The sequence below is a fragment of the Salmo trutta genome, chromosome 16, assembly GCF_901001165.1.
Source record: "Salmo trutta chromosome 16, fSalTru1.1, whole genome shotgun sequence".
NCBI classification, from domain to species: domain Eukaryota; kingdom Metazoa; phylum Chordata; class Actinopteri; order Salmoniformes; family Salmonidae; genus Salmo; species Salmo trutta.
The window spans coordinates 47,844,217-47,856,806 of record NC_042972.1 but is presented as its reverse complement, the minus strand read 5'-3'; the positions used below and the strand labels follow the sequence as shown (position 1 = coordinate 47,856,806).

Below are 12,590 nucleotides of genomic sequence, written 5' to 3'. Positions count from 1 at the left end.
TATAGCTCCATATTGATCTGGTACTGGTACTCCGTGTATATAGCTCCACATTGATCTGGTACTGGTACTCCCTGTATATAGATCCACATTGATCTGGTACTGGTACTCCCTGTATATAGCTCCACATTGATCTGGTACTGGTACTCCCTGTATATAGCTCCACATTGATCTGGTACTGGTACTCCATGTATATAGCTCCATATTGATCTGGTACTGGTACTCCCTGTATATATCTCCACATTGATCTGGTACTGGTACTCCCTGTATATATCTCCACATTGATCTGGTACTGGTACTCCCTGTATATCACTCCACATTGATCTGGTACTGGTACTCCCTGTATATAACTCCACATTGATCTGGTACTGGTACTCCCTGTATATAGCTCCACATTGATCTGGTACTGGTACTCCCTGTATATAGCTGCACATTGATCTGGTACTGGTACTCCCTGTATATAGCTCCACATTGATCTGGTACTGGTACTCCCTGTATATAGCTCCACATTGATCTGGTACTGGTACTCCCTGTATATAACTCCACATTGATCTGGTACTGGTACTCCCTGTATATAGCTCCATATTGATCAAGGTACTGGTACTCCCTGTATATAGCTCCACATTGATCTGGTACTGGTACTCCCTGTATATAGCTCCACATTGATCTGGTACTGGTACTCCATGTATATAGCTCCATATTGATCTGGTACTGGTACTCCCTGTATATAGCTCCACATTGATCTGGTACTGGTACTCCCTGTATATAGATCCACATTGATCTGGTACTGGTACTCCCTGTATATAGCTCCACATTGATCTGGTACTGGTACTCCCTGTATATAGCTCCACATTGATCTGGTACTGGTACTCCATGTATATAGCTCCATATTGATCTGGTACTGGTACTCCCTGTATATATCTCCACATTGATCTGGTACTGGTACTCCCTGTATATAACTCCACATTGATCTGGTACTGGTACTCCCTGTATATAGCTCCATATTGATCAAGGTACTGGTACTCCCTGTATATAGCTCCACATTGATCTGGTACTGGTACTCCCTGTATATAGCTCCACATTGATCTGGTACTGGTACTCCATGTATATAGCTCCATATTGATCTGGTACTGGTACTCCCTGTATATAGCTCCACATTGATCTGGTACTGGTACTCCCTGTATATAGATCCACATTGATCTGGTACTGGTACTCCCTGTATATAGCTCCACATTGATTTGGTACTGGTACTCCCTGTATATAGATCCACATTGATCTGGTACTGGTACTCCATGTATATAGCTCCATATTGATCTGGTACTGGTACTCCCTGTATATAGCTCCACATTGATCTGGTACTGGTACTCCCTGTATATAGCTCCACATTGATCTGGTACTGGTACTCCCTGTATATAGCTCCACATTGATCTGGTACTGGTACTCCCTGTATATATCTCCACATTGATCTGGTACTGGTACTCCCTGTATATAGCTGCACATTGATCTGGTACTGGTACTCCCTGTATATAGCTGCACATTGATCTGGTACTGGTACTCCCTGTATATAGCTCCACATTGATCTGGTACTGGTACTCCCTGTATATAGCTGCACATTGATCTGGTACTGGTACTCCCTGTATATAGCTCCACATTGATCTGGTACTGGTACTCCCTGTATATAGCTGCACATTGATCTGGTACTGGTACTCCCTGTATATAGCTCCACATTGATCTGGTACTGGTACTCCCTGTATATAGCTCCACATTGATCTGGTACTGGTACTCCCTGTATATAGCTCCACATTGATCTGGTACTGGTACTCCCTGTATATAGCTCCACATTGATCTGGTACTGGTACTCCCTGTATATAGCTCCACATTGATCGGGTACTGATACTCTCTGTATATAGCTCCACATTGATCTGGTACTGGTACTCCCTGTATATAGCTCCACATTGATCTGGTACTGGTACTCCCTGTATATAGCTCCACATTGATCTGGTACTGGTACTCCCTGTATATAGCTCCACATTGATCTGGTACTGATACTCTCTGTATATAGCTCCACATTGATCTGGTACTGGTACTTCCTGTATATAGCTCCACATTGATCTGGTACTGGTACTCCCTGTATATAGCTCCACATTGATCTGGTACTGGTACTCCCTGTATATAGCTCCACATTGATCTGGTACTGGTACTCCCTGTATATAGCTCCACATTGATCTGGTACTGGTACTCCCTGTATATAGCTCCACATTGATCTGGTACTGATACTCTCTGTATATAGCTCCACATTGATCTGGTACTGGTACTCCCTGTATATAGCTCCACATTGATCTGGTACTGGTACTCCCTGTATATAGCTCCACATTGATCTGGTACTGGTACTCCCTGTATATAGCTCCACATTGATCTGGTACTGATACTCTCTGTATATAGCTCCACATTGATCTGGTACTGGTACTCCCTGTATATAGCTCCACATTGATCTTGTACTGGTACTCCCTGTATATAGCTCCACATTGATCTGGTACTGGTACTCCCTGTATATAGCTCCACATTGATCTGGTACTGATACTCTCTGTATATAGCTCCACATTGATCTGGTACTGGTACTCCTTGTATATAGCTCCACATTGATCTGGTACTGGTACTCCCTGTATATAGCTCCACATTGATCTGGTACTGGTACTCCCTGTATATAGCTCCACATTGATCTGGTACTGATACTCTCTGTATATAGCTCCACATTGATCTGGTACTGGTACTCCCTGTATATAACTCCACATTGATCTGGTACTGGTACTTCCTGTATATAGCTCCACATTGATCTGGTACTGGTACTTCCTGTATATAGCTCCACATTGATCTGGTACTGGTACTCCCTGTATATAGCTCCACATTGATCTGGTACTGGTACTCCCTGTATATAGCTCCATATTGATCTGGTACTGGTACTCCCTGTATATAGCTCCACATTGATCTGGTACTGGTACTCCCTGTATATAGCTCCACATTGATCTGGTACTGGTACTCCCTGTATATAGCTCCATTCTTGTGTATTTTATTCCTCTTGTGTTACCGTTTTTCTTTTTAGGTAATTTTTTTTTTTAACTCTGCATCGTTGGGAAGGGCTCGAAAGCAAGCATTTCACGGTTAAGTCAACACCCGTTGTAAACGCTGCATGTGACAAATCCAATTTGATTTTATTTGAGACCTACTTTCCTAAGGCGAAACATTCCAGTTTCACTGATGATCCTTTGGTGACATGAAGACTTTCGGGGAACTGAACTTCAATCTTTGGCTCATACTCTCCCATTACAGCTGTGTGAGGTGGAAGAACATCACATTAATTCAAACACAAAATGAACATTGCATTCTGTAATTCAAATGAAATGCAAGAAGTGTGGCACAGAGCAGGTTGGTAAAGGGCAAGCCTGCGTGTTAATATGCTTTACAACATCTCTGCTCCAGCTCAAATCTTAAGTGGCACACACTGTATAATCACTGGTAATGGGGTTGGTGAGGTGAATCTCACTGTGCAGAAATGTGTTTGTGTGCACGCGTGCACGTGTGTGCGTGTTTCTGTGTGTTCCTATGCACTCTATATTATTGGATATGTAAATGCGTAAACGTGTCTTTTCATGCCGCGTTCAAAACAACTGGGAACTCTGAAAAAACGAGCTCCGACTGGGAAAAATCGCTTCCAACGGTCATCCAACTCCGGCCTCTTTCTAGAGCTCCAGTTTTCCCACCTGAAGATCACTGGCGTCATGATTGAACCGTGTATTCTTTCTGAGTTCCCAGTTGTTTTGAACGTGGCATCAGACCTACAGCTCTGTAGCGTGAATACTGCACAACCCCGATCCCGAGCAGCAGCTAAACAAACACCGTCGCGCTCAAGACGACTGATTTATCTCCTTAGCTTTCACTCCCCACAACGGTACAGGAAAGTTCAGCATGCAGGATAAGCCGTAGCCAGTGGAGCCAGTGGAAACAGTGGAGCATGCTCACCGTCCCTGCGCAGCACCACGGGGGTGGGCGAGCTGTACACGGTGGCGTTGGTCATCATGTTCCTCACCACACACGTGTAGTTCCCCACGTCGGAGGCCTCCACCTTGGCGATGTACAGGTTGCCGGTCCTCTGGGAGACGAAGCGCCGGGTATCCTGCAGCAGGAAACTTGGGCGTCCGTTGAAAACCCACGAGTATTTGATCTCTGCAGAGGAAGAGCACAGACAGCGACCGCAGAGGATCGTGGGTATTGACAAAGGAAGAGATACTTGTGCCAATGACATTACAAAATCTGCCAGTGTGGTGAAACTAAGAACAGACAAGAGATCAGGTTAGATACTTGTACCTGTACTGTAGCTATAAAAAGGATGGAGACATGCAGTAGTTGCATCTTATAATATCTATTAACATTGCATTTAGACAGTGCAATGACACTTTCCAATGCCAGATATGTGCAGGGGGCAGTTCACAAAACAGTTACACTAAACGGATGGTAGCACATCCATGGCAGTCATGGCATTCTAGTCTGTGCCTACTGTTGCCCATCGACATACTCAACAGCAGTATTTCAAACAGTTTATAATTTAATAATGCATCATTCAATAATGTTATGATTTTTTTAGCTCAACAGCTTAACATGGCTGAACCTTGCTCTTTTCACATCTCCAAGCATTTCAGAGAGTAAGCAGGGATTTGGATACGCTATTGAATTCCATTTTCAGTTAGAGGAGATAGCAGCCTCCTCCCACACGTATTAAGGGTCAGTGCCACCGGCTTATGCCGATCACACAGACAGTGGAGTAATTTATAAGTTCAAAAACATTATCGTAATCTAGGCTGGGTCCTTTTTGTCCTGACAGCCTTTAGACTCGGCGTCCCTTTAATGAGAGAGAGAGGGAGTGAGAGACAGAGAGAGAAGAGAGATGGACAGAGCGAGAGAGAGGGGGGGGGTTGGAGCAGCGGGATCTGGAGACATCAATGTCAAATTAAGAGCTTCTTAAGGGACAGGGAGGGAAAGATGGGCTGGGGTATTAGAGCCCCTCTGATCAAGGAACACATTACATCCTGCAGTCAGTCTTTTGACTGGGCAGACAGTAAAAAATCCTATTGCTTCCTTCAGGGAAACAGTGAATTAAAATGATCATAGTGAAAGTCAGGGCAGAGTGACAGACCTTTCATGATTAGAGAGTATTATGGAGTGGTTCTGCTTAAGGGTTGTGGTCTCACAGCAACAGAGGACTCGCAGAATTGAACACTGAACACCATTTCAGAACACCTACTACTGATGGCTCAAAGTTGCTTGAAATAACATGTATCTTCTATTTATATGGCTTTGTATTTCTGTATCAGCAATAACTTGCACTAAATTGGTTTGACATTACTGCAAGTTATGACAGAAAACAAACATGTTTGCTTGGATCTAAAACCCACAGCATTGTTCTCCAATTCAAAAATGTATGCCTTTCCTTTGAAATCCATCTGGAGACAGCAGCATTGAGAAACACAATCCCATAAAATGTCTGGAAGAAAAACTCGAAAATATAAAATAAAGAGATGAAGGCATTTTGGGGAAAAGGAAGACAGATTTCAAAAAGGTGCGGTTTGAATCCCTTGTGGCCATTGATTCAGTTGGAAATAGAGAGTGGAGAAATGCTGGTACGCTGGCGTGAAATTGTGGTAGTGGCGCGGAATGGCTTCAGGAGTGCGGGGCACTTTGAGGGTCTGCTAATCAGCAGCACACAGACACGGAACAGACTCGCAGCTGTGCCACGGGATAAACGCACCCCCCCCCCCCCCTCCCGACACACCAGCCACCAGGAGCGCTGGAAGCAAGTGGAGCGCCGGAGGCTTTACAAATGATAGCACGGTAGCGGGTCACACTGGGAAAGAGTGAGCTTGAGGCCATGAAGTGTGAGAGTATGAACCGGGGATGTGAAGGCATTTGGAGTTTGGGGAGAGTTCAGGTAGATGAGGGATCCTGCTCCAGTCCAGTAGGAATGATCATAAAAGCCAGTCCCACATGAGAGGAAGAGAGAGAAAGTAGGATATGAAAGACTAGAAGTGAGAAGAAATAGTAGATATGAGAGCAAAGACGTGCATCGGTGTTGGGGAAAGAAAGTGGGTATGATTGTGAGGAAGCATAAGATAGCTGGGGCGTGTGTGAAAGTGAAGCAGCATAGAATCACTAAGGGTTGAGGATACAAAGCGTTATACACTCTTAGAAAAAAAAGGGTTCCAAAATGGTTCTTCAGCTGTCCCCATAGGAGCACCCTTTTTGGTTCCAGGTAGAACCCTTTTGTGTTCCATGTAGAGCCCTCCGTGGAAAGAGTTCTACATGGAACCCAAAAAGGCTCTACCTGGAACCAAAAAGGTTTCTTCAAAGGGTAATCCTATGGGGACAGCCGAAGAACCCTTTAAGGTTCTAGATAGCACCTTTTTTTTAAGAGTGTGGTACCTCCATTATGGGGTGGAGGGCCACACAGCAGCACCACAGCCTGGCCCTCTCTCACTGACACTGTGTTCCTGGGCTTTCTGCTGAAGTTCTGCAGATCTGTGGGGAGGCAAAGACAAAGTGGCTCTGATTACTTTCAGATGTCTATCGTTGAACCAGTGAGACTCTGGAGTGGGCATTTTAATTCTGAAGACCATGCTCCTCTCCATGCACATTGCTTGTACCTCATTTGCTTTACTTCCCTGCTAATACCACCAGTGACATGTGTGAACAAGGAGAGACATAAATACCTCTCTCTACACTGGGTTTACAGATCACTTTCACTTTTCATTAAATGCTGCTGCATTACAAGGAAAAATAGACAGCACTAGGGACCTCAAACCTTTGGAAATATCATTCAAATCCCAAGAGGGGGCAGGCAAATATCAACAATAACAAAGTCTCATCTCATCCGAAGGCTTATCATCATTTAAATGAACATATCAAGTATGAGCACCCTTCCTGCATGAATAATACAACCCCCTACCCCCTGAGATTGGTTATAACTTCCCTAATGTAATGTGGGATTGGTTTGGTTTATTAGCTGAGCCTGTCAGTAAACATGCATTGTAAAACGAAACAACATTGACATATGAACACCCAACCAGCTCTACCAAGGCACATCACTTAGGTGGACCATTCCAACTGGGTTAGTCTTGGCACTATCTCCAGAGATGTAAATAAATGTGTTGATGGATTCATGGGATAACTTTACTCTGGAATGATGTTTATCTTTTCACCGACTACAGAGGGAGTGAATTTCACAGTGCATTTGAGTGAGAGGAAGAGAGGTAAACGTGCCCATCTGTTGTTGAAACGCTCCAGATGATGTGATTTAGTTAGGGTGTAACATTAAGCCAGAGTTAAAACCATTCTAAGATTCAGACTTACACTAATCACTAATGGAGCTGCAGGCTTAGTGCATGTCAACACGGCAATTACACCAAAGTAACAGCTCTTCTCAAATTAAAACACGCTTCCAGAGTGAGAAGAAAAACCCTTTTGGGGTTCCTAACCTGAATGATTTGCTTGTGCTGTACTTAATCGTGCGTTAAATCGTAGCAAATCACATCTTCACTTGATGTGTCATGACTAGAGAAACAGAATGTGTCTCTAAGACATGTCTCTAAAAAAAAACACTTGAAAATGAATGGGGTTTAGGTAAATGTGTTTTGTTGTTCCTTCGCATTATAGATAGAAGTGCAAATCTACTCACATGCAAACTGAACCTTGGCCTCCCTGCTGACGATGGTTCCAAAGACATTGGTAGCGATACACTGGTAAACGCCCCCATGGTGTGTTGCATGGGGATTATTGATCAACAGGTTTCCTTCAACCAGGTTGTAGTTCAAATCCATGTCAATATATCTCCCATCAACCTTCCATCTGTAGAGCCACACACACACAAACACAATGATTATTCCTCACTATCAGACAGTGCAAAACAACATGGCCACAGGACAAAATAGTCTTCTAAATGAATATACTGACAAGGTGAAAGGTATGAAAAGCTAAAGAGTTTAAAGGACAAGCACCTACTTATAATGCGGGACTGGGTTTCCCTTTGCTTTACAATTGATGAACACCTTGTTGTCCTCAGACCTCAGGGGGAAAACGCTGTCACTTGGTTCTTGTGTGAAGACAGGTCCATGGCGGGCGTTTCTCTCTGAGTGAAAGAGCACAGCCGCTTTAGTTTTACCTTGCTACTGACAACTACGTCTGAACGGTGAAAGCCAGGACAATTACTGAGGACAAATGATACATTGTGTGAACCTATACCCAATTATGTACCGACCCGTTTTATTATACATACAGTAGTCTTAGGCTACAAGAATAGCCTAGCCACAGTGTTGACATGAGAGGACAAATACTACACTGACAATTAAGAGGCCAATTAACTGATCACATTCCCTGCACCCTGCAGCTCTGCACGCATACTAGGACGCCGCAATTTACAGTGCACACGGACAAGTCATACAGGAAGTCCAGGGACATCTTCCACAATATTTTCCTTCTTTCCATTTGAATTCCAACCAACGTGCAGTCTGTTGGCACACCCATGACACGGACGGCAGCTCAGTCAGGTCTGCTGTTTTGGTAAGCTGCTGCCAACTTACCAATACACCAGAGTAATTACCCCATGTTACAGTAATTAACTCCACTGAAATGCAGCTATCATTCCCTTAATGCGTAAACCCCCCCCCCCCCCCCCCCCCCCGTCAGAACTAATCGTCTTCTCTGTTCCGACACACAGTAGGCTACAGTATCCTGTTGGTGGCTCTCCACAGCTACAGTCCAGGTTCTAATGTCCCCTTTGGAAATCAACAGTTTTTTTTCTTTCATATGAAGGATATGAGATTCTTTTTTTTCTTTTTTTTCTTTTTACAGGTACCTAACCTTGAAGACTAGGACAAAGAGAAGTACTCCCTCCCGCATCATCATCATGCTAATGAGAGTGTGGGGGAGAAGCTTTGCCTGAGGTGAGGACCTCCTTTCCTTTCTCAGCCTCCAAGGGAGGTGCTTCATATCTCTGTCCTTTAAAGGAAATAAATGAATGAACCTTTTATAGCTGGCCTATTCAACCTGGGAAATGCTTGTGCTTCGTGTAATTTGGAGAGATCTCATCCTGGCTAGCAGTCACCCTCCACTTGTCATCAAACTACACATGCACGCTGAATATCAATTATATATGTATTTATGTAAATGTGAGCTCAATGATGAGGAAAATACATCAACTCGCACAAAGTAGAAGTCTTTGACATCTCCACATTCTGTTCCCCCCCTCTCTCGTCGTTGTCGGTTTTCTTTTCCAGGCTGCCTTGATCTGTACGTGTCCCTGAGAAAGTGCTGACTGAAGATAAAATGCTAACTCAATGGAGATGGCAGCGTAGATAACACAATAGCCACCTACTCCATACACTGTATACATTTAAATACATTTGTCTGATGGCTTGTAAATATCCGGGCTTGACTTCCATTTAAATATGTCAGCCAGGCCTGTCAACTTTAAATCCCTCTCCATTCTGTAGATAGTTCACAATACCCAGACATAAAGCGTGGGAGATACACTGCTATACTGACACTCCAGATCTCTGCCTCTCCAAGGTCACTCCGGTGTACGGAAACAGAATTCAGGTTAGTAATTGGGACCTTGCAGGTGTTTGTTGAGTGGTATGGCTAAGAAGCTAAGGAAGTGTTATTGCCATGGAGATGAGTATAAAGCGAGACATATGACATGAAGAATGAGAAATACAAAATAGATTAGCGCCATGGAAACCATTGTGTTGTGAGTTAATCACAAACCCTACATCTTTCACTCCAAGTTTGGTCAAGTTTGACACATGATCCTTTGCGGTGATATAGATCAAATGACGAGTGATGTCATACCGAAGGTAACCCCCTAACAGCATGCATCCTGGGTGAGAATGGCATGATACTCTTTGAAGAGATAAGGAAATGATAAAACAGACAACGCATAAAGAGGGGTGGGTGTATGCAGATCAGGCGTGGTATCAAAGGCAACTTGGGGGACATCTTACCAGCAAGGCAGTCCGTGAGTGACAGAAGGATTAACAGTTCCCATGGCAACAACATTTTCATTTTCCAAGGTCAAAGGCTTTCTTTCTTCCCATCCAATTGCCAGTGAGAGGGGAAAATTTCCTGTGTAAACTCTGCTCCTTTTAGCTGCGGAAAGGAGAAAAGACAAAATGGGAAATGTGACAACAATCCTTTTGCAATTGGCTATACACTAAGCCTGTTGAAAAATGGAGCTGGAATTGAGGAAAATCAGTGACCCATTAATAATTAATTCATCAAAATAAGCAGGGTCAAGATCTCGTGCCTGAGGGGCAAGCTAGCAGCTGATCCACAGGAGCTGATATTTGGTGTGTACATTTTGCTGCTACAATATCTCCCAGGAGCAAGTCAAGGGAGCGAGAAACAAGATTCAAGGCTTACGGCAGCAACAGATGAGTAGCTCAAGCGCCCTGCCAAAGGCCCGGTTTAGATTTCACTAAAACTACTGGTTCAATACGTTTACACTGTGGAAATGATGTGATACATACACAGATCTGCAATGCATTTCTCTCCCCTTATAGCGGTGAAAAGGATGTGCCGGGGAGATGTCCGATGTGACGCTTAAAGGGCAGGGAATATGACAGCGCGGTGAGACATTTTCATTTAACCTGGCCTCTATTGAGAGAACGAGAGTGAGCAATCCATCTAGAGGCAAGGCATGCAATCCACTTGAAAACAGAGCAGACACAGACGATATCCTCTATGAAGCATCAGAGGGAACTATTATTGCTGTGAAGAGCAAAGAATTGCTGCTATACACATTCACAGGCTTTGATCAGCAGCTCCAGACAGAGAGGGTTAGGTATCAATAACATTAGCTCATTATAATGTGCTGGGATTGGTAAATAAATACCTAGACTATTACACAGCCTGAATGGGAGACATTTGAATAGGTGCAATACATCTCCGATATAAATTGAGATGGGGACACAATTTTCCTAGATTGTGATCACCTTCCATGTGAACAGAAATCAATACACTGATGGGAAAGTAAAGTAAAAACTAAAAGAAAAAGAAATAATCATAATTCTCTCTGACACGGTGTTAAAATCATTACCTTTAAAAGTTACACAATGTGCCCAGCATGAAGAGCTCAGCATGAACTCCTACCGTACCTAGGTGATGTAGGCTACTTCTTGACTCAGGTACTGCCCATCTAATTGTGGAGTTGAGCTAATGGCATTTTGTACAGTTATACAATGTTCTTTCAGATGACTTTCTAATGTTAAAACCAGATCATTTACGTTCGATGGCGACAATAATTCTCAAAACTTTTACATTTTTTTCTTTGCAATCAGTGCAGTCTCATTTCCTGTGGTGAGAAATAGCCATGTTGGAAACTTAATGGAAGAAAAAGGTGAAAAGTAGTCATCAGGAAAGATAAAATGGCTTAGATCTCAGTAGGGATGAGAAGAGAGATTCAATTAGATTCATTATCTTCTTTATCTTCTACTTTTTTAACCTTCTGCCTTTTCTTTCTAGTCATTCTGCCCACAGTCTTGCCATGAATCGCAATCAACTACGGAGGAATAAGTCAGTAACAGGAAATTTGGCTGATGCCTTCCCTGATGTGAGTTACATGGATGACGTATCTGTCTCATGTAGGGGACAACGGATGCTGAAACAGTACCCATATAACAACAGACAGAACTCACATTGGACCTATTTGAACTCTCATGGGAGAGCTAAATGCATGGACTATCCCCCCCTATCCATTGCGATACCATTCGTCTGTAATACCACCAGTCTGTAATACCATCAATCTACAGTCCTTGGTAGGAGTACACAGTATGTACCATTTTGGTTATATTAAGTTTGTGTGCAATTTTCAACTCTCTGAATCCTTTCGGGAATGTTTGCCAGCCAACTACCCAAAACGGCTATATGCAATCAATAAATTATACATGCCAGCTACTGAGCTGAGTCATTCACAATCAATGTGATCTAAATTCAGGCAAGCTTGCCCAAAAAAATCAGAGCACACAATCCTCTGGCAGAGTGTGCGGTGCAACAAAAAAAATCCCCAACAGTAGTGATGTACATTGACCAAGAGGGGACATTCGTCCTTTAGGTCCAACTAGATCCTACTGTAACGATGTAGAATCAGGGCTTTGAATACCGATCCCCAATCATCATATTCTGGCCATCCAAATCATTCCAACATTTTCCAACTCCAAGAACTGCTGCTGCATGCTGTAGTGATCATCCTGACACTCTTATCCACCCAGACAGGTGCTACACATTGTTCGTGGATGAGTTGATTTCAACTCAAACATACTGTAGAGCACCAAACTTGAATTGTGTAATAGAGGAGTGAAATTAATCAAGCCATACCTGTGGCGACTAGGATCACTGAGGAATTATAGCTATTTATGGCTACTTAGAGGATTGGGAGGGCAGGGGAACCATTGCAGTCCATTGCCGAGGTTGTCTAACAAGGCCCTGAAGCCTAAAGTCATTAGTGTCCCTGCTCTGCCAGATGATCGATGCTAATTTATGTTTGCTCTAGT

The 12,590-nt window shown here is 43.4% G+C and overlaps 1 protein-coding gene across 2 annotated transcripts in view; it reads right to left on the bottom strand.

Annotated features, from left to right (window-relative positions):
• Positions 1 to 12,590, bottom strand: part of LOC115150882 (contactin-4) — an 89,048-nt gene that overhangs the window by 24,861 nt on the left and 51,597 nt on the right. For both annotated transcript variants that reach the window (XM_029694670.1, XM_029694671.1), the window contains 6 exons: positions 10,044 to 10,188; positions 8,044 to 8,170; positions 7,721 to 7,890; positions 6,469 to 6,564; positions 4,015 to 4,218; positions 3,222 to 3,324 (listed from right to left, as the gene is read on the bottom strand). In XM_029694670.1, coding sequence (XP_029550530.1) covers positions 3,222 to 3,324; positions 4,015 to 4,218; positions 6,469 to 6,564; positions 7,721 to 7,890; positions 8,044 to 8,170; positions 10,044 to 10,104 — 761 coding nt within the window. In that variant the 5' untranslated portion in view covers positions 10,105 to 10,188. The remainder of the gene's footprint in view (positions 1 to 3,221; positions 3,325 to 4,014; positions 4,219 to 6,468; positions 6,565 to 7,720; positions 7,891 to 8,043; positions 8,171 to 10,043; positions 10,189 to 12,590) is intronic.